This window comes from Syzygium oleosum, unplaced genomic scaffold (assembly GCF_021117445.2).
Source record: "Syzygium oleosum isolate NSW1041296 unplaced genomic scaffold, Sole_v2.1 Sole_v2.15, whole genome shotgun sequence".
Taxonomy (NCBI): domain Eukaryota; kingdom Viridiplantae; phylum Streptophyta; class Magnoliopsida; order Myrtales; family Myrtaceae; genus Syzygium; species Syzygium oleosum.
In genome coordinates this window covers 1,906,421-1,932,970 of record NW_026607499.1, presented here as the reverse complement: position 1 = coordinate 1,932,970, position 26,550 = coordinate 1,906,421, and the positions used below count along the sequence as shown (strand labels likewise).

General features: G+C 41.1%; 2 protein-coding genes across 3 annotated transcripts; one reads left to right on the top strand and one right to left on the bottom strand.

The window, feature by feature from the left end:
- The first annotated feature begins 8,388 nt into the window (after positions 1-8,388).
- Positions 8,389-13,358, top strand: LOC115665445 (peroxisome biogenesis protein 16-like). The gene is made up of 7 exons (XM_056318421.1): positions 8,389-8,679; positions 8,764-8,881; positions 11,714-11,948; positions 12,032-12,288; positions 12,453-12,520; positions 12,618-12,679; positions 12,780-13,358. Exons 1-7 carry the CDS (start codon positions 8,408-8,410, stop codon positions 12,839-12,841), a joined length of 1,074 nt encoding a protein of 357 aa, XP_056174396.1. The 5' UTR covers positions 8,389-8,407; the 3' UTR covers positions 12,842-13,358.
- A 1,510-nt stretch (positions 13,359-14,868) lies between these two features.
- On the bottom strand, positions 14,869-22,337 carry LOC115664941 (disease resistance protein RPV1-like). 2 transcript variants are annotated; one of them, XM_056318346.1, is made up of 8 exons: positions 21,975-22,127; positions 21,650-21,873; positions 20,362-21,457; positions 19,504-19,782; positions 17,693-19,412; positions 16,997-17,142; positions 16,742-16,870; positions 14,869-15,514 (listed from the first exon to the last, which is right to left on the bottom strand). In XM_056318346.1, exons 1-5 carry the CDS (start codon positions 21,987-21,989, stop codon positions 17,976-17,978), a joined length of 3,051 nt encoding a protein of 1,016 aa, XP_056174321.1. In that variant the 5' UTR covers positions 21,990-22,127; the 3' UTR covers positions 14,869-15,514; positions 16,742-16,870; positions 16,997-17,142; positions 17,693-17,975. The 2 variants fall into 2 exon arrangements, with proteins under 2 accessions (XP_056174321.1, XP_056174320.1); XM_056318345.1 differs by having other exon boundaries at positions 21,650-22,337.
- Positions 22,338-26,550: the final 4,213 nt, after the last annotated feature.

Sequence of the window (26,550 nt, the reverse complement as noted above, 5' to 3'; positions counted from 1 at the left end):
AATTTGTTTAATGTTAGTCCAGTTATTGCTGACCGTCCTACGTGGCATACCGCTAAGTCAATGATTTCCGGCAAAAATTGATCGAAAGGACTACATTGGAATTTCGCCAAAAGGTTCCGGACTAAATTGACAAAAATGAAAAGTTTAAGAATAAATTGGAATCCGCCCAATATGTTTATAAATGATTGGACAATTTCCCCTTGGGGGAGAGACATTGCGATGGCCTCAACGCTTGCTGCATGAAGCACGACGCGTGGATTCAAGCCAGAAAAGTGAGTTTCGACATCGACATTTCCAGCTCCTTCTTCATCAAATCGCTTGATACTGTTAGAACATGTTGTATAGTTTTGTAGGTTTTCCTTTACATCTCTTCTTTCTCTTTGGTCCCACATAGGAAGAATGCTAGGCTCCTTTACTCCTCTAAGCCTATATAAAGGCTTCTTATGTACATTGTTTCATACACCATTAGAAGAGAACAAATACCATTCTCTTTTAATCTTTCTTTCTTATCATGGTATCAAAGCCAAGTTCATTGTCTTGAAGAGTATGCTCTGCGGTTGCCATCAATTGGATCTTCCGCATCAGAAATTAAGACAATGAGCTCATTATTTTTTAAAGTATACTCTGCGGTTGCCATAAATTGGATCTTCCGCATCAGAAATTAAGATAATGAGTTTAGGGCTTTTAGGCCATCATCCTTGCTCGTTCTAATCCGCGCTTCTTCTTTCTCGATCCTTTCGATCACCTCAATCCATATTTCTAGCTTTGCTAGTGCTTTCTTTTTTTGTCGTCATGGGTGATTCTAGTGACCGTATTGACGTCAAACTCGATGGTTCAAACTATTCTCTTTGGAAACCATCGGCAATGGCAGCACTTGTTTACCGCGACTTGTTTGAGCATGTTGAGGGACTTTGTCCTTGTCCTGGTGCTCTTAAAAGTGACTCATCTGATGAAGTTGCGAAACATGCCGCTGAAATTCGAGCATGGAAAGTTGCTGATCGAAAGGCATGGGCTATCATTTTTGGTTCCATTGATCCTGCTCTTTGCCCACAATTTTCTAATGTTGTTGAGGCAAAAAGTTTATGGGATCAACTTGCCGAGATGCTCACCCAGACAGGGGACATTCGAGTTTATCAGTTGGAGCAAGAAGTTTACAGTGCTACGCAAGGGTCTCGCTCTATTCGAGATTTCTACAATTACATGCACTCACTTTGGAGTCAACTGGATATTCTTGCTCCTATTCTCTGCCCATCATGCCTGAACTGTACTCGGTGTCCATCTACTCGGCTTCAGACTCAAGATAGGCACCGTCTACATTCTTTTCTTATGAAGCTCGGCTCTCCCTATGAAGGTGTTCGCAGCCAACTTCTTCACCGCTCTCCAAGACCATCCCTCCTTGACGCTGTCAAAGAATTACAGTCTGAGGAAACTCGTCTTGGTCTTCTTTCCTCCTCGGCAGTTCCTGATTCAACTGCTATTTTGGCTGCTCCACCATGTGTTCCGCCTACAGTTTTAGCTGCTCCACCACGTCCTTCGCCTACTCGTGGTCCTCGCCGCCTTTCATGTACGTATTGTCATCGTCCTGGTCATGACGAGTCACATTGTTGGAAGAAGAGGAATGCTTCACGCCTTTCTGCATCACCACGAGTCACTACTACATCTCCAATCTCTCAACCTATTACTCTGGGTTTCTCCTCTACGGATGACCGTATTCTTTGCTCTTGAGGCCCAACTTGCCCGATTGAGTCCTTCTCTACCCGGGTCTTTTCCCGATTCTAGTACTTCTACATCTCTCTCATCTGCTGGAAGCACCGCTGCAGCTACTCCACCTTCAGGTGATATTTCTACTACTTGGGTACTTGACTCAGGAGCTGCTAGACATATGTCTACTTCTGCTTTTTTCTCACTAAGCTCTACGAGCTCAAGCAACCAAAGACATTTCTTTACGCTAATGGTTCTCCTCTACTAGCTACCCGACAGGTACTCTTACCATTTCTGAAGATTTCAATGTCCCTGATGTGTTACATGTTCCCTCTTTGGCTCTCAATTTATTATCTGTTGGACAACTCACCGATGCTGGATGTACTGTAAGCTTTACAAATAGCTCTTGCTTTGTGCAGGATCGTTTGAGTGGCAAGATGATTGGCAGGGGCAGTAGACGGGATGGACTTTATATTATGCAACATCTCCATCTTCCAACTTCCTCTCTTCCTCATCCTGTGTTGGCTACCCTCGATCTTGCTCGGTGGCATCAACGTCTTGGACATATTCCGTCTTCTCGTCTCACCGTCCTTCACCATCAAAGTGCTTTGGGTTCTATTTCTTTTGGTAGTCTTCCTCCATGTTCTATCTGCCCTTTGGCCAAGCAATCTGCTAAGCCTTTTCCTGTTAGTAACTCTAGAACTAGTGCGATCTTCGATCTTGTTCATTCTGATGTTTGGGGTCCTGCCCCGCTCTCTTCCAAGAGTGGTTTCAAATATTATGTATCTTTTATTGATGATTATTCTCGTTATACATGGGTCTATCTTATGCGTCAACGTAGTGATTTCTTTACCATCTATCAGTCTTTTACTTCCATGGTTTCCACACAATTTAATATAAAAATCAAAGTTTTCCGTTCAGATTCAGGGGGAGAATATCTCTCTGGTGTCTTTCGTTCCCTCTTAGCTAGTGATGGTACACTTCCTCAGTTATCTTGTCCTGGGGTTCTAGCTCAAAATGGAGTTGATGAACGCAAGCACTGTCATATTCTAGAGACCACTCGTGCTCTCTTACTTGGCACATCCGTTCCCACTGAGTTCTGGGCTGAGGCTCTTCTCACGGCTGTTCATCTAATTAATCGCCTACCCTCATCTGTTCTCCATCAAGACACCCCATTTCAACGTATCTACTCTCGACCTCCTAGCCATAATCATCTTCGAGTTTTTGGATGTACTTGTTTTGTCATTCTTCCACTCACTGAACGTACAAAGCTTACCGCCCGCTCTATCCCATGTGCATTCTTGGGTTACAGCACTGAGTACAAAGGTTATCGTTGTTATGACCCAAATGCGCGACGTGTACGTATTTCTCGTGATGTTACGTTTCATGAACACATCCCTTTCTTTCCGACAAATACTACACCTCATGTTTCGTCTCCTGTTCTATTTATGGATTTTCCTGTTGATCCTCTACCTGACCTTTCTAGTCCCTCTTCTACATCGGATCTAGATATATTGCCACATTCTCCATCTTCACCTATCCCTTGTACTACACCTCCTGCTGTATCTGCCCTCGATGATTCTGCACAACTAGAGCCACGCTGTAATCCTGCTCGAGATCGGCGTCCACCTGCCCGGTATGTTGCTGCTACTTCTTATTCTACTGAGTTTGGATCCTTTTTAGCTGCTGTTCATGCTGTACAAGAACCTAATAGTTATCGCGAGGCAGTTCAGCATGTAGAATGGCGCCAGGCTATGTCTGAGGAACTCTCGGCTTTGGAGAGTACTGGTACTTGGGAGCTTGTGCCTTTTCCTCCAGGTCGCTCCCTCGTATATTGCCGATGGATATATGAGATTAAGACTCGTTCTGATGGCAGTATTGAGCGTTACAAAGCTCGTCTGGTTGTTCGAGGTTTCTTGCAAGAGTATGGTATCGACTATGAGGAGACCTTTGCTCCCGTAGCAAAGATGACATCTGTCCATGCTTTATTAGCTGTTACTTCAATTCGCAGTTGGCCTCTCTTTCATCTTGATGTGAAGAATGCTTTTCTTCACGGTGATCTTCAGGAAGATATCTTTATGCAACCTCCGCCTGGTCTTGCTCATACCTCTGGACAGGTTTGCCGCTTGCGACAGACTCTTTATGGTCTCAAACAGGCCCCTCGTGGTTGGTTTGAGAAGTTCAGTGATGCTATTCAAGGTGTTGGTTTCATTCAAAGTGAGGCTGATCATGCTATGTTTGTTCATACCTCTTCTTCAGGTTGCACTATTCTTCTTCTTTATGTTGATGATATGGTCATCATCGGAGATGATCGTGACCATATTGAGCATACCAAGCGGCACTTTCAGCAACATTTTGCCATGAAGGATCTAGGACCACTGCGCTATTTTCTTGGGCTTGAGATTGCTCGCAGTTCACGTGGTATTCTCATTTCTCAGCAGAAATATACCGCTGATATTCTGTTCAGGGCTGCTCTATCAGATTCACGTACTGCTGCCACTCCTATTGAGCTCAATCAGAAGTTTTGCCCAGACGATGGAGAACCTCTTTATGATGTCACCCGCTATCGGACCTTGGTTGGCAGTCTTATTTATTTTACTATCTCCTGACCCGACATCGCCTATGCTGTTCATGTTGTCAGTCAGTTTGTTACTGCTCCTCGAACAACTCATTATGCAGCTGTTCTAAGGATTCTGCGCTATCTTCGAGACACTTTATCGCGTTCCTTATTTCTACCATCTTTTTCTGCTCTCAAGTTGCGTGCCTATTCTGATGCTGATTGGGCTTCCAATGTCACTGATCGTAAATCTATCACCGGTTATTGCATTTTTCTTGGCGATTCACTTATTTCTTGGCGTTCTAAGAAACAACATATTGTCTCACGCTCCTCTACAGAGTCCGAGTATCGTGTTATGGCCGACACTACTGTTGAGATTGTTTGGCTTCGCCGCTTACTTGCTGATATGGGAGTTTCACTTCTAGATCCTACTCCTCTGCATTGTGACAACAAAAGTGCCATTCATATCGGTGCAAATCCAGTCTTTCATGAGCGTACCAAACATATTGAGATCGATTGTCATCTGACTCGTCATCATCTCCAAGCTCGCACTATTTCACTTCCTTTTGTTGGAACTGAGAATCAACTTGCCGATTGTTTTACGAAGGCTCTTACATCACAACGATTTAAATTTCTTCTTTCCAAACTCTCGTTATTTGATCCACCTTGAGTTTGAGGGGGGTGTTAGAACATGTTGTATAGTTTTGCAGGTTTTCCTTTACATTTCTTCTTTCTCTTTGGTCCCACATAGGAAGAATGCTAAGCTCCTTTACTCCTCTAAGCCTATATAAAGGCTTCTTATGTACATTGTTTCATACACCATTGTAAGAGAACAAATACCATTCTCTTTTAATCTTTCTTTCTTATCAGATACGACTAGTCGTTGGCCCCTGCATTGCATGGACATTTTATGAGGATGAATGTGGGAAAGTTTTGCACTGGTGAACGATAGCTTTACACGTCTATAGAATCTATACATGCATGGATACACATTCATGAAAAAGTATATTGCGGAGTGGAAGGGAAAATGGCATAAGGGACTAATGGATCAAAATAAAACAGAGACACCAAATGTGGTGAAAACATCAGTGAGCAAAACTAATGTGCCTGCAAAGGCTCTGTTGTTTCACAATTTCACTAAACCATCTCTTCATTCACAAGCCCACTTTGATTACTGTTATGAGGTTTCGGGGGAGGAGATTGTGGGGGAGCAAATGCACTCATGTTGCCTATAATTCATTGAGCGTTCCGGGACAAAAACATCACCACTATTTTGGCTTGTCAAATGTACTAAGCGACGGCAATGATGAAGAAATCATATTGTGTGATGGTTTAATTTGATCTTTTATTCATAGACGGGGTCGTATTGCTCACACAGATGTTTCGGAGTTATGACATTGAGACCTGGCGGGTGTTGTGCGGTTGACTATTTGAGCCAGGAGTGTGCAGCCGAAACTTACTAAGCTGCATGGCCAACTTCAAGAACTCCGGAGGGTGAGCTTCTGAAGCAAGCAAATGCTTAGTTGAGGATGCCGTCGACACCCTCTCTCTTATCATGAAAGCAGCTTTGCTTGCCGGAAGATGACTCCACAAGCCCTGAATCTCTGTCCTCGTTCAATGGATGTATCAACTCGGATCCCTTCATCTCACTGCATGATCACCCCTATCTTCTTTAACTTTTCTTTTCTTCCTGCTGTTTGTCTTCGTCTGTCCTCGTTCTGTTGCAACAAATGGGAAAAATAAAAGAGAGCATTGTAAAATGCCTCTGTTTTCCTTTCCTGTAGAATTGGAAGAGTCAAGGAAACTGACAATGGACTTCAACTATAATTGTAGAAACAAGAACATAAAGTGGCCACAGAGTTCAAAATCCAAGATCTGCAAACAAATTTAGAACGCCAAGTAATGCAAATCGAACATACTACTATATACTTCTATACTTAATGAACTAATGCTAACAATATTATGATCAGGGGGAATGAACTTGATTTTACCAGAAGGGCGACCAAGAAAGACATTTGAATAGTTGACAAAAAGCTTTTTGGCATAAGTCAAGATGCTTGTCCTATCTATCAAAATACGTTCTCTCTAGAACAAAAGAATTTCGAACGGAAATCCTGAGACTCCGCATACGCGTCATCATTTCTAATTTCGGGATGTTCAATCTTCAGCATTAGGAATCACATAAATATGGTTGATATTTTCCTCAAGTTCATAAGGAAATTGCTGTCAAGTGTTAATCCTTCAACAAATCAGGAGTTGGATGGATATAAATCCAGAGTCTCAAGCTGCCCTAACCGTCAAGAACAATAATTATAAATTGCAACCTTCATAAACTGCATCAATTCTTATAGCTGCTTCAAAAATAGAAAAACTATCCCTAAGAAAGGCTTTACCAGCTCCTGCAAATTGGTGCAACATCATGAGATCGATTTGTTATCCACCGAATCAATTACTACTAAATCATGCCGCAAGGTACCCTTGAGTGCATCTTGTTGCTTACAATCTGTATTCCACCTTGTTCTATCTGTATTGATACCTTTCTGTCTGGGTGGAAAAAAAGCCTTATTTGCTTCACTCCATAGCACATCTGGCATGTTTAAATTGTTTCAGCCATAACTAGACATTCTTGATCTAACATGCACAAGAAAGCTCTATTTGTGTGCTTTTTTTAAATTGGTTTGGACTATTCTATGTACGGTTTTAGGAAAATTATAATGTCATGTGTGCTGATTTCTGATGATAGCAGACTCTTATTTACCTATGCCCTCATCTCATCTGGACATTTTAATTGGGGAGCTGGGTTTACCATGGCTGCTGCCAGAGTGATTCTCTTCTTCAGAGATAGGACCGGAAGCAGGTTTTGTGAAAATTTGGTAACTTTTAGCTACATATTTTCAAATTAGGGTTTGAAAGACCTTTTCCGCATCAAATGCCTTTCTGCTCGCCCTATGAGATGCAGTAGGGTTGAATTGAAAACACAAGTGCGAGAATTTGGTTACATTTAGCTTCTCGTTTTCCAATTAGGTTTGGAGGGACCTTTCCTGCATCAATTGCAAATTGGAGAGATTGTTTGGTCAAAGTGGAACCAGACATATGGAAAGATGTTGTCAGTGCTTTGAATCTCCACATATAAGGAAACTCAAGATAGCATGATTGACTAATCGGCCATCGCTTCCTTAAATTGTGGGGGTTTTATTCAAGGAGTAAATTGTGGGGAAAATTACCAAAAAAGTCCTAAACCTTTTGCAATTATGCCAATTCAGTCCTAAACCTTTTTTTTGTCAATTCAGTTCTAAACTTTTTGCAAATCAGCCAATTCAGTCTATTTGGCCGGCCGGCGCTGACGTGGCCGCCGGCCGGCTGACGTGGTGCCGGCCGGCGTACACGTGGCAATATTTTAATATTTTCGAATTTTTTTTCCTTTTTTCTTTTCCTTCTCCCCTGGCTTGTCCGGCCAGGGGGGAGGCTCGCCGGCGAGAGCCCAGCTTCGGCGAGGCGAGCTGGGCCCTCGCCGCAGCTGGGCGAAGGCGAAGCTCGCCCAGCCAAGGCGAGCTCCGCCTTGCTGGAGCTGGGTGAGGCTCGCCTAGCGCCGGCAAGGGCGGAGCTCACCCAGCCATGGCGAGCTGGGCCCTCGCCGCCAATGGGCGAGCCTCGCCCAGCTACGGCGAGGCGAAGCTCGCCATGGCTGGGCGAGCTCCGCCCTCTCCTAGATCTGGGCGAGCTCGCCATGGCAGGGCGAGCTCGCCCAGCTCCGGCGAGGGCCCAACTCACCTCACAGGAGCTGGGCCTTCGCCGGCGAGCCTCCCCCCTGGACAGGCCAGGGGGGAGAAGGAAAAGAAAAAAAAAAAGAAAAAAGGAAAAAAAATTCGAAAATATTAAAAAAATATTAAAATATTGCCACGTGGACGCCGGCCGGCGGCCACGTCAGCGCCGCCCGGCCAAATGGACTGAATTGGCTGATTTGCAAAAGGTTTAGGACTGAATTGGCAAAAAAAAAAGGTTTAGGACTGAATTGGCACAATTGCAAAAGGTTTAGGACTTTTTTGGTAATTTTCCCGTAAATTGTGTACACGCAGGCCCATGTTCATTAAAATTTAGGCTGCTTGTTTTTTTAGAATTTTGGCTATTGTTTTCCACATTTTTTTTCTCATGTATAATGAAAGAATTTGGAGTTTTATTGGGAATGATTGTCATTTAACTGCAGTGACTGCGATCTTGGGTGTCCTAATTGCCATCAATGAACACATAATTGATACCGCCCCATCTCAGATCCACACTGGTCATCCTGATCCTTCTACATTTCCTTATTCGTTATGCATATCTGCACTGAAGGACTTGGAAACACTCGTTGAAGTCGTAGCACAACATAACTATGGTGATACTAAGAAGTGGGACTTCATTGCAGCTACAGAGGCTATTAAGTGAGTTAAGATGATGTTAGCTGACTTTTCATTTGGCCATATTTTGTGTGGTTTCATGATGTTCTGGTAGTCTGTTTGAACCAGGTTTTTGGGTAGGTTAGCCTTGTTTCGGAATAGTGGCTATAAGATGCTTCTACATGGCAAAGAGATTCCATATGCTAAGAAGCCATCAGAAGTTTCCTCCTCACAGTCCAGAGCAGGAGTATTGACACCTAATTTTTGCCTATCCGTTTAAGGTTTAATTTCACGAAAATTAGGGATTAATTTTTAACCCCTAAACAAAAATAATTTTCATTAAATTGCATAACATATGGACATTAGGACCATTTGCATTAATAATATTAAAATTTATTGAAATTTGTTTGTAAAAAAAAATAAAAAAGGGCCGGGTTGGATCCGACCCTCCTAAACCTGGGCCCCCTCCTCCTTTTCTTTTCACCTGGCCCAACTCAGCCTCCTTCTTTCCTTCTCTCTCTCTCTCTCCCCTTTAAGCCATGGCCCGGCCCTCCCTCCTTCCCTTTCTTCTCAGCCCAGCCCCAACGCACCTTCTTCTCTGATTTCTCTTCCTCACACGAACGACAAATCAGACGGACGCTCTGCACGAGGATGGTGATAGTCGCGATTTCAGAAGAGATGAAGCATGGCGCAGCGCTGCATCCTGGTAACACGAGAACCCAGGAGATCCTGCAGCCGTTTTAATAAAGAAATGGATCTGATCCAGTCCCAAACGGGAGGACCCGGCTGCTAGCGTATATGGAGATAGAGAAGGTGCACTGATCAATGGTCTTTGAGCTGGACATGGAAGAGGAAGGCGGCTGGCTTGGTTGACTAGCAAAAGTTGTCTGGAAGGGGACGAGAGAGAGGAAACGGGGTCAGAGTTCTTAAAGAACAGAGAGAGAGGGAGGGGGGTACCGAGAGAGAACAGAGAGTGAGAGGAGGGACCAAGAGTGAGGCCGCGAGTGAGAAGGCGTGCTCCGGCAACTCCGCCGTGCCTGAGCCCCGGCCAACGACGTCCGCCGGCGTTCCCCTTTCTTCGCGCCCAAAACCTACGGTAGGTCTTGGTTTTCTCTTTTGTTTTGATTTCTCTCGGGTCTTGTTGATTACCCGAGGATCTCGGCTCGGAGGCGCGCGAGGCCACCGGACGTACTCCGAATTATCGAGCTCGCCCATTCGCCGTCGTCGAGCCGGGTAGGGACCTCCGCGTTCAAACGCTCGCTCCGCAATTTTTTATTTTTTTTTTCAATTTGCCCTGTTTTGGCCGGACCGTGAAACCAAGGCTCGTTCCTTGTCTTGGGATTCGTAGGCCTACTGAGTTTGGATCGGTTGATGTGGTTGTTTTTGCTTGTCTCGGGATGGTTTTCTTTGGGTCTAGATCTGAGTCCGAGTTTGGAAAATGTTAAATTCCGTCTCGTTACTGTGCGCACACCACATGCTCGACCAAATGTTTGAACCAGACTCACATAAGCTTGTCTCCGTACCCTATGTACGAACTGACTACCAGGTGTTTGTAATAATGTCTGAATGAAGTTATATGTTTTTGTTTAAGGAAAAGCTTTTGAACCAAAACACTTGGTCGCGCATTTCATTACTTAAAATCGCAACATTAGTCTTCGCTTTGTCCATATCACATTCATTGTCTTGCGGTTTGAGTCTATGTCCGTGCGCCTCTGCATTCTCTTCGGTCTCTGTTGCCTATCATTATGGTTGTTAATGGCCGATTATGGAGAACACATGGATCCGGCTCGTTGGACTATCAGAATGCACGTTGGTTTGTGATGCCCGAAGATGGTGTTGGGTTACGTAATTTTCTGAAGTGTGATAAATGCTTTCATTGTTCCGCGTTTGTGCTCCTTTTGCTCTCTGTTTGTATGTTGTGGCTGGATGGTCGCTGTGACGAATGGAGGTGGCGGACGGAAGTGATGGACGATCTCGAGAGAAGGATAGTACTGGGGTGTTCAGTGATAGATAGCTTGAGAGTATGGTGGGGCATAGGTTATCCCGTGGTTTAAAATTCTTAATCGATGATTCTCGGTTGATTCATCCGAGTTTCTAGAATTTTAGTTTATCCGTCAAGAGTGTTGCTCTCGGTTTGCAAGAGGAACCTCGAGCGTGAGTGAATCGGATCCGTGAAGGGTGAAGGGCAAGAAAAGCAAATGGTTAGGTGGGCTTAAGTGGGGTTTAGTGGTTTTGGACTCAGTCTAGTTAAATGAATTTGGGCCTGCGTTGGTGCCCTTTTTGGGGGTTCAAATTGGCTTGATGGATTTGGGCTGATTGGGGTGGCGATTTTTGGGCTTGTCTCCGTTAGAAGCGGATCGGGCTCAAGTCAATGAGCCCATTTCGTTTCTTAGCTTTTTCCTATTTTTGTGACCTAGACCAGAAGGTCTTCTTCGACCATATTTCGGACTAGGTTCCAGGATCCGGCCCGGGTCCTGAATTTTAGTTAAAAAAAAAATCATTTTGATTTCAATATGAAAAAATATATATTTTCAAAATTTTTGTTAAAAATTAATTAATTAAAAAAATATTTTGAAAATCTCTTTTTAAATTAGGAAAAACCTTCGAAAATTTTGTCCGAAAAATTGAATAAGCCTTTAGGGCTTTTGATTGCCTTTTCTTTCCTGGAAATGATGCTGGTCCGTTGTTTGCGCATCTCAATTTTGATTATTACTCGATTGCACACTTTCTATATATCGATTATTCCTTCTCTTAACTTGGTTAGAAATAGAACCTTAGGGCTCACTAATGGTAAGACTATTGCATGAACACGTTAGGTGGTGATTGAACAAAATTAGGTACCGAAAAGGCACTAGTTGGTTAATTAGTGTAATCAAGTCTCTGTACCCATTGAATTTCTGATTCGTAGAAGTGAAGTAACTCTCCCACGCTTTACTTGTGTATCTAATCGACCCACCAAAAACTGCTTAGTGATGACTCCTAAATGAAATTGATTTGCATGTTAACAACTTAAATTTAAGTCGCGAATTGATATGGGCTTGGGAGAGCCCGAGCTAGGTTTAACTTAGTAATCCATTAGCCAAACCCCCTAGGAGGCAAGGCCGGTTCGAGAAGGTCGCGACAAGGAGATTTCAGAAAACCTGGATTTTATAGCGGGCCTGGTTCTTTCAGGAATAGCTTTGGGCAGAATGGGTGGAATCTGGAAGGAAGAGCACTGTCGGCGTTAAGCAGATTTGGAGAGAATGCGGGAATGGTTTCTGACCCAGCGTGGTTGCGCAGGGTGCAGCAACAAAATTCTATTATGGAATCTCTCGGTAGGCGTGTCTGGAGGTCGTTAGTTGAACCTTGGTGAAGTTGTAATAGTGTACTTTTGCTGATACATTTTGTTTTATGACAGCTCCAAAGGCAGAGAAATCAACATTGTCATCTATTTTGTCCGGGAAGGGTGTTCATGGATCTTTACATCTCATGGGGGAAATCCTATTTATCGCAAGGCTGTTAATCTATGTTTTGTTAAAGTATGGAAGTCGGTCCTGGACTCCTTGGCTTCTTTCGCTGTCCATGACTGTGGTTGGCATCGGCATCTTTTCTCAAGTTACTTTGTCTGGGTGGGGCAGTAAAGACCACACGTCTCAGTACACCACTTCAGTAAAAGATTAGGTTAGTGTCTCTAGTTATGTATTCATTCATTTGAATTTGTCCATTTTGGATGCCCTGGCTTGTATCACAATGCTTTTGGACTGGCCTTCGAGCCATGTGATGTCCAGATTAACGATTCTCTCAAGATGTGTCAAGTGTTCTTTTTCCCTGTATTTTAGTTGAAAAGAAGAAAGGTACTCTGGGCACTCTACCTCATGAGAGATCCATTTTTTAGCAAATACACAAGGTACTTATAGCTACCAGAAATTATATTCGGTTGTGAAATTTACATTTCTGGGATGAATATCCTGATGGAAAACCACGTTCCTCCTCCGATATTTCAGGGAAAGGCTCGACAAAGCAGAGAAACTGTTGGAACTTGTTCCCCTTTTTGGGGCTCTTACAGGTGTTCTTATGTTCCCATTTGCTTCTATTTTTTACGTTGGCTAAGATAAGGCTACTTATCATGGGCAGTTGTGCTCATCCTTTTATGTTTACTCATGCAGCTAAAGTCATAGAGCTGATTGTCGGAGCCCAAACACGGTATACGTACATGTCGGGCTCATAAGAGTGAAGCCTTAGAAAACTGTGCTACACTTTTGAGTAGCCACACCCACCAGAAATAGAATAAAGAACTGTATCCACTATCCTCATGAGTTGCTAGAAGTTGAGGGACGATGTCTCGGTGACAAAAATTGACATGTTGATGTTTTTGGAAAATAACACGATAACTGGTGAAGTTCTGCTGCAGATCCCCAAATGTACACTGGTTTCTTGATTTTGTTGGAAACAGATTTGCTTCTAGCTTGGATTGCATCTGGAAGGAAGTTCTCATGTCGGGGTTCAATCATGTTCACTTTTCTTGGGCGGTTGAGGAAGAAAATCTCGTATGCCCTTTACTTTCTGCTGTCTACTAATTCTTCTTCCCTTTTGCTTCTTTCCTTGTTTCTTTTTAAGCCAAGCCCTTTGTTTAGATCCTTGCGTACAGAAGAATATTGCAGTCAGTTTGATAATGGTCGAATGACATTGTTTCTTCTGTTCAAATGAAGGAATCCTTTAGGTGTGAGAAAGTGGATTTTGTTATATTATTGATCAGAGATCTCTTCATGAAAAAATACGAACCGGAGTTTGAAGAAGGGGAAAGAGAAAGAGTCCTTGACCCGCAGCAAATAGAGAAGTTATTATCACATGCTTTGAGCTGCAACAAGGAGATTTTGCATTTTGAGAGCAATCAACGGTTATGCATCTGCTTTATACTTCGTAAGAAACTTGAGTGGCAGCCATTTTGATGGCAATGGTGAAAGAAATCTCGAGCTTTGCCTTCTTGGCTAGGAATTTCTGCTTTAAGCAGTTGTCCATATTATCTTATCAGCACCGGACTAGCATATGTAGCTTTTCAAGTGTGGGATTTTACTGGTCTTGGTGGAGCCAATCTATTACGGCCATTGACAATGGTGGGTCTCGTACTTTTATTTTGGTGGAGCAATCCTGCATCGATTTCCTTTGCCTTTTCTTGCACGAAAATCGAATGCTAAGAATTTTCCATCTCAGAGAGCCCACACAACACTCCCCATGCATGTTAAAGACCGGATGTAGCCACCGTTATGGTGACAGGGATCTATGGTCTCTTGAGGGATCGATTCTTCATCTTAAAAATGTAGTATCTCAATGCATTTTTTTTGTACTTTTTGTGTAAAATGTCGTACCTCACAAATATTTTAAAGGTTTAAAATGAACGATTGAGATTTGTTATTTTGCGATCCGATGGTTAGAGATCCTCTGGGATTTGTACTTGCGCCCAAGGGTGACAATCACTTTCTACTCCTTTTACACATATTGGATATATATACTAACTGAATCTGAACCGCTGATAGTGATAAGATTTATGTAAGTCTCATATAGGTCCCACGAGATCTAATGATCTGGACTCAGAGTTAGCGATAAGAAAAACGAGTAGGGAATGAATGTGGCGTCACTTGGCCATTGGTCAAAGTAATAGGTAAGGGGGAAAAATTAGGATAATAACACAAATAAACCATGAATTTTGCCCCAATGTGCAATATCGTCCAAGACTTTTAATTTGTTCAATGTCGGTCCAGTTATCGCCGATCGTCCTATTTGGCATACCGCCAAGTCAGTGATTTCCGACGAAAATTAGCCAAAAGGACTACATTGAAATTTCACAAAAAGGGTCATAACTAAATTAACAAAAATGAAAAGTTCATGAATAAATTGGAATCTATACAATAGGTTTAAGACTGATTGGACAATTTCCTCTCAGGGGAGAGACATTGCGATGCCTCGACGGTTGTTGCACGATGCCTGGATTCAAGCCAGAACAGTGAGTTTCGACATCGACATTTCCGCCTCCTCCTTCATCAAATAGATTGATACGACTAGTCGTTGGCCCCTGCATCGCGTGGACATTTTATGAGGATGAATGCGGGAAAACTTTGCATTGGTGAACGATAGCTTTACACGTCTATAGACTCTATACACGCATGGATACACACATTCATGAAAAAGTATATTGCGGAGTGGAAGGGAAAATGGCGTGAGGGACTAGTGGATCAAAATGAAATAGAGACACAAATGTGGTGAAAACATCAGTGAGTAAAATTCATGTGCCTGCAAAGGCTCTGTTGTTTCACAATTTCACGAAACCATCTCTTCATTCACAGGTCAACTTTGATTACTGTTCCGAGGTTTCGGGGGCGGAGATTGTGGGGGAGCAAATGCACTCATGTTGCCTACAATTCATTGACCGTTCTGGGACAATAACATCACAAATATTTCGGCTTGTCAAATGTGCTAAGCGACGGCAATGATGAAGAAATCATATTGTGTCGATGGTTTAATTTGATCTTTTATTCATAGACCGGGTTGTATCGCCCACATAGATGTTTCGGAGTTGTGACATTGATACCTGGCGGGTGTTGTGCTGATGACTATTTTGAGCCAGAAGCGTGCAGCCAAAACTTACTGAGCTGCATGGCCAACTTCAAGAACTCCGGAGGGTGAACTTCTGAAGGAAGCAAATGCTTAGTTGAGGATGTCGTCGACGTCCTCTCTCTTGTCATGAAAGCTGCTTTGCTTGCCGGAAGATAACTCCACAAGCCCTGAATCTCTGTCCTCGTTCAATGGATGTATCAACTCGGATCCCTTCACCTCACTTCATGATCACCCATATCTTCTTTAACTTTTCTTTTCTTCCTGCTGTTTGTCTTTGTCTGTCCTCGTTCTGTTGCAACAAATGGGAAATTAAAAGAGAGCATTGTAAAATGCCTCTGTTTTCCTTTCCTGTAGAATTGGAAGAGTAATGGAAACTGACAATGGACTTCAACTATAATTGCAGAAACAAGAACATAAAGTGACCACAGAGTTCAAAATCCAAGATCCGCAAACAAATTTAGAATGCCAAGTAATGCGAATCGAACATACTACTCTATTCTTCTGTACTCAATGAACTAATGCTAACAATATTATGATCAGGGGGAATGAACTTGATTTTACCAGAAGGGCGACCAAGAAAGACATTTGAATAGTTGACAAAAAGCTTTTTGGCATAAGTCAGTAACTGTCCTATCTATCAAAATACGTTCTCTCTAGAACAAAAGAATTTCGAACGGAAATCCTGAGACTCCGCATACGCGTCATCTGTTTCTAATTTCAGGATGTTCAATCTTCAGCGTTAGGAATCACATAAATATGGTTGATATTTTCCTCAAGTTCATAAGGAAATTGCTGTCAAGTGTTAATCCTTCAACAAATCAGGAGTTGGATGGATATAAATCCAGAGTCTCAAGCTGCCTTAACTGTGAAGAACAATAATTATAAATTGCAACCTTCATAAACTGCATCAATTCTTATAGCTGCTTCAAAAATTGAAAAAACTATCCCTAAGAAAGGCTTTAACAGCCCCTGCAAATTGGTGCAACATCATGAGATCGATTTGTTATCCACTGAATCAATTACTACCAAATCATGCCGCAAGGTACCCTTGAGGAATCTCCAGCTTTCAGAGTAGTCTTGACACCAAAACAAAGCAAGAACAACGTCCAGCTCTACCTTCATTCCGGTGCCAAAACAAACAGTCCATTTACACAGTCACTTCATTCTTAATCTCACATCAGAACCACCTCCACATATGGTTCTCTTTGGTTTACATGTCCCAGATTAAAATGACATCGTTTCTTTCGTCGTACATAGCATGCTATAGTATATCTTGCTATTTCGATGGTCCAGAATGAGCATTGGCGGAACAAATCCACATTGCATAGCGTAAAAATTCTACTGCTTGAATGAATAAAACATAAAATCTGAAGCTGATTTTTCCAGATGGGATGAATTTGAACGATATTCTGCCCTCGGTCAAATTCCACAGGTAAATCTCATCGAGAATCCAAAATGGCCGGGGAATCTTGTGAAGAGAACATAGCAGTGTATTAAAAACATGTTAATGACTTACCTCAAAATGAATTCTAAAGGGACTGAGATAACTGAAGTTAGGGGGTTTCCCGAAGAGTACATTTCACTTATTTGAAGCAACTGTTCTTCCATTTGAGCATCCTCACGGATAAAATGAAATCAAAAGTATCTGCGTAGGCGCATAAACATAACCAAATAGACGTCAAGGGAGGAAGCAAATCACTCTTCAAACTCAGTACTTACAGTAAATTATAAGTCAGATTTGCTAGTGATAGTTAAGTATGAGCAATCTTACTTGATGGCTATGACATCTGATGTACTTAGAAGGCATTCTGATGACTGTTGGCATTATCAAGAGAGTGATTTCTCCGAAGCATCATGTCATCCTCCTCCATCAGCTTCCCCGTTCCTTGAATCACGTAAGAGAAGGAAAACAATACCCTGTTGTCATGGAAAATGATTAAATTCGACCTAATTATTTTATGTAAAAGAAAGGAGACAAAGAAAATAATCCATCTTTTTATTCAGTGATTAAATATCAAACCTCCTTCTTCGTACGTTGCTAATATCAAATTGTTAATGCATTAACTATGGAAACTTTTTAGTCGGCAAAAATATTTAATAATGACAGTAATTCGTAACCTAGAAATTTATTGACATATTTGTAGATCTATTGAAGTGTTACGCTTGTGCAATTCGAAAATAATTGGTCACTAACTAATTAATGGGGACGACGGTAAAATCATTTTCGAGTTGGTATTTTTCTAACCACGCCTATGGAATTTGAAAAAGGTGGTAATTTTCTGACGTATCAAAACTTTGGTAAATCCTTCTACTTTTCCTTGTAAATTTTATTATTAACTCCTCCCGTGATCCGGAGCCCGATACCCCTGAAGCACCGTGTCTACTTCCACGACTAGCGTCTCCAATGCTGACAAAATTTGGCAATGCATCTCGACAATGAACAGTGTGACCTGCTTTATTTATTTACCTTTCAAAGCACAACGTGAATCGTTCCGGACATTGCGGCCAAAGTGCTCGACTCTTCGGAGCATTCTTTTCATGAACCGATTGGTTCTCTCTGCTGCTGTAGAACAATGAACGCATGAAATTCAGATAAGTTGAATCGCTCAACGTCTTTTAGAGTTTAGATTCCTTGATTCCTGGAGCTCTGTGATCTCCTCAATTTCATGCGAGATTCACCCGCATCATTTCATTAAATCTTCTTAATACGACAGATGTGGACAATTTGCTGAGGCTCGGAGTTGAATCTCTCATCTGATCACATTTAAGACTTTCTCCAGTCCCTGAACATCACGAAGCTTCGAGCACCCTCTAATGTCCAGATATTCCAGGTTATCGAAGCATGAGAGGTCCGGTAACGTTTCGATGGATCTGCACCCGTTGATATCCAATTTTTCTAAGTTTTTCGATAGATGTTCAAGGCCGTCAAGGTTGGACAACTTCCCGCATCTTGATACCGTCAGTTTTGCTAAGGATTGTAATGCTTTCGGACCCTTGATTTCTGTGAGCTCTCCGCACGAATTGAGATCTAATTTTGACAAGAATGCCAAACTCGACAAACTCTGTAACTCTTTCAACTCATCACAATCATGGACCCAAAGCTCCAATAATTTTGAGGGAAGCTCCGGCATGGATTCTAGCAATCGACAATCCATAACGTTGAGCTCTTTTAGGTGGACTAGATGAGAAAGTTGAGGCAACGTGCGATGCTGACAGGTGACTTTCAAAACTGTTAAACAAGCAGGAAGCTCTGGCAGCGACTGAAGATTGTCACACCCGCTTAACTCAAGGTGTTGCAGAGAAGGCAGCCTACTGATGCTTTGTGGCAGCGATTGAAGCATCTTGCAGTCAAATAAATCAAGTTTCTCAAGACGAGAAAGCTTATCGAATGCGTCGGGGAAGCCAGAAACGCATGTCGAACTTAATTGAAGGATCTTCAGTGAAAACAACCCATCTATAGGAATTTCCCCTCCCAGACTCTCGCATTTCATGGCATCCAATTCTTCAAGGTTTCCCAACTTGCTAATAGTACTAGGTAAACTACTCAATTTCACATTATGAGCAATATTCAAAATTTTCAAGTTTTTTAAATCCCCGATGGATTCGGGTAACTCCCAAATGCCTGAACATGACAAGTCCAATTCGGTCAACAATTCCAACTTCCCGATTGAGTTGGGGATATGATGGAGAGCAGGACAAAATTGAGACTCTTCTGGAACGTGCACTCTGCTTAATGACAAGCGCTCCAACTTCACGAGAGATCCGATGCTCTCTGGAAGTATACATAAGTCAATGCAATCACTCAAGTCAAGGGACGACAAATTTACCAAATGGCTAATTGAGTCGGGAATTCCAGCCAATAATTGGCAATCAGAGGCATCAAGCTCCTCCAGCTTCTTCAAAGAACCTATACATGCAGGAATTTCCTCTATAGCAGTGTTGCTTATGGAAAGTGCCTTCAGTTTTTCCAAGTTTCCTATTTCTTGTGGTAGCTCTTCGAGTTTCTCACATCCTTCCAAGCTCAACATAGTGAGGCCCTTGGCTTCTCCAATAGAAGGGTGAATTTGCTCTAGATGAACACATTCGTTGAAAAATAATTTCTCTAAATTTCGGAAGGCTGAGAGATCAGGAGTAACTTTTAAACAATTGCAATTTGCAAGAAGTAGAACTTTCAACTGCTTCGCCACCTGCAAAACAAAATGATTGATAATATTTCGCTAAAAATATAATTCGTTAGAAAAAAAAAAGAGAGACAAAACAAGATGCTCTCCTTCTGACCTGACTCCAACCTTCCCAAAGCTCTGAAATGTCACTATCTGATATAATAAGTATGACTAGATTCTCCAAATGAAAACTAGTAGCCACGGATGCAGGACATCCATTCCAGATAAGACATCGTAATTTAGGAAGCAAGTTTCTGGAATCTCCAGTCAGATTTCCATCACTTACTGCAAGGAGCCTTAAGTTCGGTAGTGTCTCAAATTGCTCAGTTGTGAATTCACTCTGCGAGTCGCCTTCGTCGAGCCAAAGGGCCTGAACGCGATCTTTTTGAATTCCCTTCACAAAATGTTGCATCAAATCAGCTAACAGTGGACCCATTATCACTTTGCCTTCATTCTATAGTTGTGAAGTCGACACCCAGGTCAGACCAGATTTATCACATTATGTGATTGTTTGTTTTTCTATGATTTGATTATTTATTTTTCTATGATGAAATTCTTCCCTTCTTTTTTTTTTGATGAAATTCTTCCCTTCTTTTGTTTATGCTATTTGCTCCTTTTTCTTTTTCCTTCTCTTATCCAATTAGAGGATCAGTGCATTAGGTCATTTCCAGGGGAAAAAAAACACATTGGCTACATCGAATAACGACTTGGAATCTATCAATACTAACACCAAGTGCACAAGTAACCACTAAGCAATAGGGAGTTCTTCGTTTAAACCAAAAGTTTTCTTCTTCTTCTTTTTTCAACTCGATAGAAAATGTCTATCATGTATAGATGCTAAGCACATCACTTCCTAATCACATCAAGGAAATAATATAAGGAGAGTAATCTCGGTTGTGAGGTCTAACAATTCATTCCAATCAAGAGAATTCATGTCAAAAGAGAGTAGAACAACAATAGAGGTAACAATTACCTTAGTATTCTGAAGTACTTCCAAGGCTTCCTCATGGACCCACAACCTACTTCGATTCATAGGCACATCGTAATCTTCTTGACGAACAATTTCCCTACCAAGGTCTCTCAGTTGGTCATGCATCATCAACTCTCCATCATCTCCAACTTTTATTAGTGACATAAAACTCAATATTTCAATCACCATCCTCGAAGGAAAATCACAAGCATCCCACATGTGGGATACAAATTCTAAAGGAAGTCCAATGAAGAAACAAGCGATGTCCAAAAATATCTGCCTTTCCTCACGGTTTAATGAGTTATAACTTATCCTCAGCTTCTCTTGCACTTCCAAATGTGGTTTTTCCTTTAACTTCTTTAATGTGCCTTGCCAAAATTCTCGGTTATGCCCACACAAAAACGAACCTATAACCTCGAGAGCTAAGGGAAGCCTACCGGTAGTGGAAACGGCATCACGAGAGAGAGATTCAAATTCGCGCGGAGGAGAGTCCTTCAGAAAAGCATGTCTACTAAACAAGATCAAGGACTTATCCTCAGCAATTTCCTTGAGTTCGTACTTGCAATTCACCCCAGCTTTATCAAGTACAGACCTACTTCTTGTGGTAATGATTATCTTACTTCCCTTCTCAAACCAGTCATGTTCCCCGACGAAAACTTTGAGCTGATCATTATGATCCACATCATCTAGAAGAAGTAGGACTTTCTTACATTTTAATCTGGATTCCATGATCCTGATTCCTTCATCCATATTAGACAATTGATTGTTTATTTTTAGTATATCAGATATCAATTGATTTTGCAAACATGAAATGCCCTTGTGCAGCGAGGATTCTCGAATATTTGCAATGAAACTGCGATACCGAAATTGGTCGGAGAGCTTATTGTAGACGACCTTGGCTAAAGTTGTCTTACCGATGCCCCCCATTCCATGAATACCCACAATTTGGGTAGCACTAGGGTTATCATCCAGCAATCTCAAAATGTCCTCCACAGCATTATCGATTCCGATGAGTTGTTCGGGAACAACCAGCTGGAAGGCCTTCTTTAACTCGCTTAAAACTTTTCTAACGACCATTTTCACTAATTCGCCTTCATGGCTGTTTATAAAGCATTCGAACTAAAATGCATTAGAAGAACAATCATATGATGTTATCTCATTATTACAGCACAACAACATGTAAGAGTGAAAAGAGCAAGCACAAGTTGAGAAACATGCAAATGTATAGCCTCCTCTACAAGCAAGATCCTGTTGAAAGAAAGTAAACAAGATTTTGATGGAAATGAAATACCCGTTAGCAGTTCTCTCCGAGTCCCATCCCTTTAGGGAAGCCACTTCTTGGAGTGCTTGTTTCCATTTTGCAACATCTTCTTCTACATACTTCCCACTTAAACGGGAGAAAGTCTTTCCAAAGCTCCCTATTTGGTACCGCACATGGGCCGGTTCAACCCGGTAAAATATGGGCAAGACAACATGCCCGGCGCTCTTCATGCACTCTGTCATCTCAACGAGCTCCTCAAGGCACCATTTGCTCGAAGCGTAGTTCCGAGAGAGAATCGGGATCGAGATCTTACTGTTCTTAATGGCCCGGAGGAGGTTGGTGCCGATCTTCTCACCTTCGCGAAGCTCATTGTCGTCTCTGAACACGCAGATTCCAGCACCGACCAGGCTGTTGTAGAGGTGATCCGCGAAGGTTTTGCGAGTATCCTTGCCGCTGAAGCTCAAGAACACATCGTAGTTGTCACTGCCCGCCGAAACGGCCGAGGAACCAGACGCGCCGGTGTCATCGGCTTTCCGACGTGTGCTCTTCTTGTTGCTTTGGACAAAATCGTGTTCGAGCACTCGATCACGTATCATTCTTACTGCTCCGTCGATTTTTTGAACCGATCTCTCTGTTGCTGGGAAAGAACAAGATGCCCACCAAGATGGACCGTGCAGGGCTGTGTTTTTGGTACTTATGCGTCAAGATGCACATGGATCGGGATGAAAAAAGTAGACAATATTAATAGAAAATGACTGGATCCAGTCGTCGCGTGAAGTGGGCGTCGTCGCGAACCATCCACGCCCTTTCGTTTGCATCGACTAGTACAATTTTGGACTCATCACTGTCGGATCCAGACCCTAAAATATTGCACATGGATCGGGATGAAAAAAGTAGACAATATTAATAGAAAATGACTGGATCCAGTCGTCGCTTGAAGTGGGCATCGTCGCGAACCATCCACGCCCTTTCGTTTGCAACGACTTGTCACTGTCGGATCCAGACCCTAAAATATTGCAAAGTGAGCAGAGTTCCCGCTGTTCTTTTTCCAGTTCTTCCGGACTGGGCCCCGTGTGTGTCCGATAAAAAAAAATACGGAATTTTTTTTTAAAAAATCATAAAATTTTTAATTTTATCAATTTAATTTCAAATCTTTTTGCAACTTATCAATTGAGTCATTCCAATTAATTTTAGCTAAAAATCACTGACGTAAAACAAAAATGAAAAAAAGCAAAAAATATATAAAAAAATTTCAAAAAATTATTAGAATATTATTTAAAATGTCCACGTTAATCTTTGACCTTTACGTGGCATAGGATTTTCAAAGCGATTCACGTCAGGATTTCGACCAAAATAATTACCGGACATTTACACTTAAATTGAAACAAAAAAAATGAAAAATGTTTAGGACCGAATTGATATAATTGTAATAGGTTTAAAACTTTTTGGTACTTTTCCCAAAAAAATACTATATAAGAAAACCACTTAAAATAAACAAAATGATGATGATAATGATAATAATAATAATACTAATAACAATAAATAATAATAATAATAATAATAAGACGATTACATATACATAATAGAGCTTACATTTCTAGACTAGACGTCCATGCCATAAATGAATGATACATGTTTAGTGATGGTATAAATAATTGAGCTCTCAAATAATTATAGTCATCATTCAATCTGCCAGTATAAATAATTGATGCTTTTTCATGATATATATACATATACATGGTGTTTGTTTTGTTTGTACGACATTTATGTGGAATGAAGACTTTTCGTGACCATGCGCGGCCGAGGTTTAAGCAATATCTATTTCAAGGCGGGGGAAAGTAAGTACAGCGGTTTCCTTGTAAACCTGGAAGATTACTCGACTATAGCGTAGCTTTTTGAATGAGTTTGAACACATGTGAACGTGTTGATAACTTGCTATGGCATCTAAAGCGAACACAGGGTCGCTTTGAACTAGACTTTACAGGCCAAATTGCACAGCTTTCTGAAAAAGTTTGGGCACATTTTGAAAAAGTTAAGCAAAGTTGAACTAGATTGTCCATTAAAAAGTAAAAGAGATAATGACACAAACAGTCCTTAAACTTTGACTCAATATGCATTGAACATTTTTATATAGTTCAGAAACTAAATTGAACATGTATTAAAAGTTCAGGAATCACATTGAACAGATTAAAAGTTTAGAGATCAAATTGAATATTAGGTTAAAGTTCAAGGACTACATTGAACAAATTAAAAGTTCAGGGATCAAATTGTATATTGAGTCAAAGTTCATAGAACTGTTTATGTTATTTTTCCAAAGCAAAATTTAGAGCGGCCAGCGAAAGCATAGAGTCAATTAGAAAGGTCTGCTCCGACCGACTCTTTGCACTTTGTAGGCCCCCAAAGAATGACTGGCATCTTGCTTTTTCCCCAATGGATGACTTTTGGAATTAGTGCTACGAAAGCAAACATTTTAAATTTGGTATTTTTGGGTTAAATCAGAAGGCTAAGATCGTCAGGGGAAGGAATACGCGAATCCAAGGAAGATCTGAGAGCGGACCGAGGTGGAGATCATCCGTGTCTAAAGATATTCTCTTCCCTTTGCTTTTGGTCTAACAGAAGCAATTATTACCGTGCCATGGACGAGAATAGATTTGTGAAATAGATTATAAAAAATTATTATTGAAAGTGATTATACGCCCCTTGAACGATAAGCGACAAATTTTAGTTCGATTAAAGGGGAAAATTCAAAGCCAAAATTTTTCAAAAGAATGTCACATAAAAAAGGTCACTTATATAGAGCGTCACGTGTCAGCCACCCATTGAAAGCAGCCACTCGTTGAGAGTGCTTTAGAGCACCACTTCATGTTTATCTAGCAAAATGGATTCATTGTATCTATTTTAGATCTATACGATGGACTTAATAGATTTTATAAGCTTAATTCTAAGCTCCGAAACATAATGCTTTCTTTTTCCGCGCAAGCACATCAACAATTTGCTTTTCATTAACTTATGAACTTTAATAAAATAAATAAATTTAATGGGTATTTTTAATTACGAATTTTAATCATAAAATACAAAAATATATCATGTGCATGTCATATAGAATTAGGTTCATAAAGTGCATGTCATTTAGCAATTATATGTTTAGGACCATTAAACTAAACTGCATTTCATATAGATTATTGCCCATTAATTATCGCCCATCATTAGAATTAGGTCATATAATCTAAATCGCATGTCATATAGCTTGCACGTTAGGTTTATTTAATTAAATTTGCGCATCATGTTAGTATAGATATATTTTGTACGTCATTGCATTACATGCATTGCACCTAATTTAGTTTTCACTTTAATAAGTGAAAATCCTAAAAACTGTTGAGTGAGTTGTGTGTTAATTAGAAATCATATTGAAGTTGTTAATGTGATTTTTCTAGCTAACTTGCAGATGCTTAACCAGACATGTTATGGGATAATAATATTGATTCAAGCTGCATGAATCTAGCGTAATCAAGTCCCCGAATCTATAATCTCTGGTTCGTATAAGTAAAGTAATTCTCCCGATACTTTACTTGGATTTCTAATCGATCCATCGTAAATTGATTAGTGGTGACTCCTAATTGAAGGAATCCTTTAAATGTGACAAAGCAAATTTTGTTCTATTATTGATCAGAGGTCTCTTCACGAACAATACGAATGGGAGTTTGAAGAAGGGGAAGGAGAAAGAGTCCTTGATCCACTCTTTGATCTGCAACAAGGAGATTTTGAATTTTGAGAGCAATCAACGGTTATGCATCTGCATTATACTTCGTGAGAAACTTGAGTGGCAACCATTTTGATGGCAATGGTAAAAGAGATATCGAGTTTTGCCTTCTTGGCTAAGAGTTTAAACAGTTGTCCACTTTCTTCATTAGTTTGATCTCCTCCTCTCTGACCTGTCTCCCTTTAATTCCATCACCATACTATCATATGTAGCTTTCCAAGCGCGAGATTTTACTGGTCACGGCGGAGTCAATCAAGTACGGCCATTGATAATGGCGGGTCTCATGTTATGGCCATCGACAATGGTGGGTCTTATATTATTATTTTTGGTCGAGCGATCCTACGTTTATATCCTTCACATTACTTCTCTTACCCGAAAATCGAACGCTGAGTATTTTTCATCTCAAACAGCCCTCGCAACCGCTTCCCAATTCCCATGCATGCTAAAGACTTGAAGTCACCACCATTGTGACAGTGTTCCAAGATATCATTGCACCTCCTATATAAATTTTCACACCTCATAAACACTTCAAAATTTTCAATGAACGACTGAGATTTGTTTTTTAAAGATCCAACAATTACAGGTGTCCGGGATTCATAGGATTCCGCTTTCTGCTCCTTTTACACATATCGAGTCTATAAACTAAAAATGAATTTGAACCATTGACAATAACAAGATTCATATAAGTCCTATATAAGTTCCACTAGATCTAACGGTCTAGACTCAGAGTTTAGATTCTATGTCTAGATTCACCGAGCACTCTCAGCGGAAGAACTAGTAGGGACTGATGACATGTCACTAATTCGCCTTCATAGCTGTTTATAAAGCATTCAAACTAAAATGCATTAGAAGAACAATCGTATGATGTTATCTCATTATTACGACACAACAGCATGTACGAGTGAAAAGAGCAAGCACAAGTTGAGAAACACGCGAACGTATGGCCTCTACAAGCAAGATCCCTGTTAAAAGAAAGTAAACAAGGTTTTGATAGAAAATGAAATACCCGTTAGCAGTTCTCTCCGATTCCCATCCCTTTAGGGAAGCCACTTCTTGGAGTGCTTGTGTCCATTTGCAACATCTTCTGTTAAATACTTCCTACTTAAATGGGAGAAATTCTTTCCAAAGCTTTCTATTTGGTATCGCACATGGGATGGTTCAACCTGGTAAA

Bases quoted from the DNA above. Each gene is read 5' to 3' on its own strand.
- LOC115665445 (XM_056318421.1), top strand. From the start codon at position 8,408: ATGTATAATGAAAGAATTTGGAGTTTTATTGGGAATGATTGTCATTTA. The intron at 11,949-12,031 runs GTAGGCGTGTCT...GTTTTATGACAG, and splicing joins TTCTATTATGGAATCTCTCG to CTCCAAAGGCAGAGAAATCA. The intron at 12,680-12,779 runs GTGTTCTTATGT...TTACTCATGCAG, and splicing joins CCTTTTTGGGGCTCTTACAG to CTAAAGTCATAGAGCTGATT.
- LOC115664941 (XM_056318345.1), bottom strand. From the start codon at position 22,215: ATGATACGTGATCGAGTGCTCGAACACGATTTTGTCCAAAGCAACAAG. The intron at 21,458-21,649 runs GTATTTCATTTC...CTTTATAAACAG, and splicing joins TCGGAGAGAACTGCTAACGG to CCATGAAGGCGAATTAGTGA. The intron at 19,783-20,361 runs GTAATTGTTACC...CATTTTGTGAAG, and splicing joins AAGTACTTCAGAATACTAAG to GGAATTCAAAAAGATCGCGT.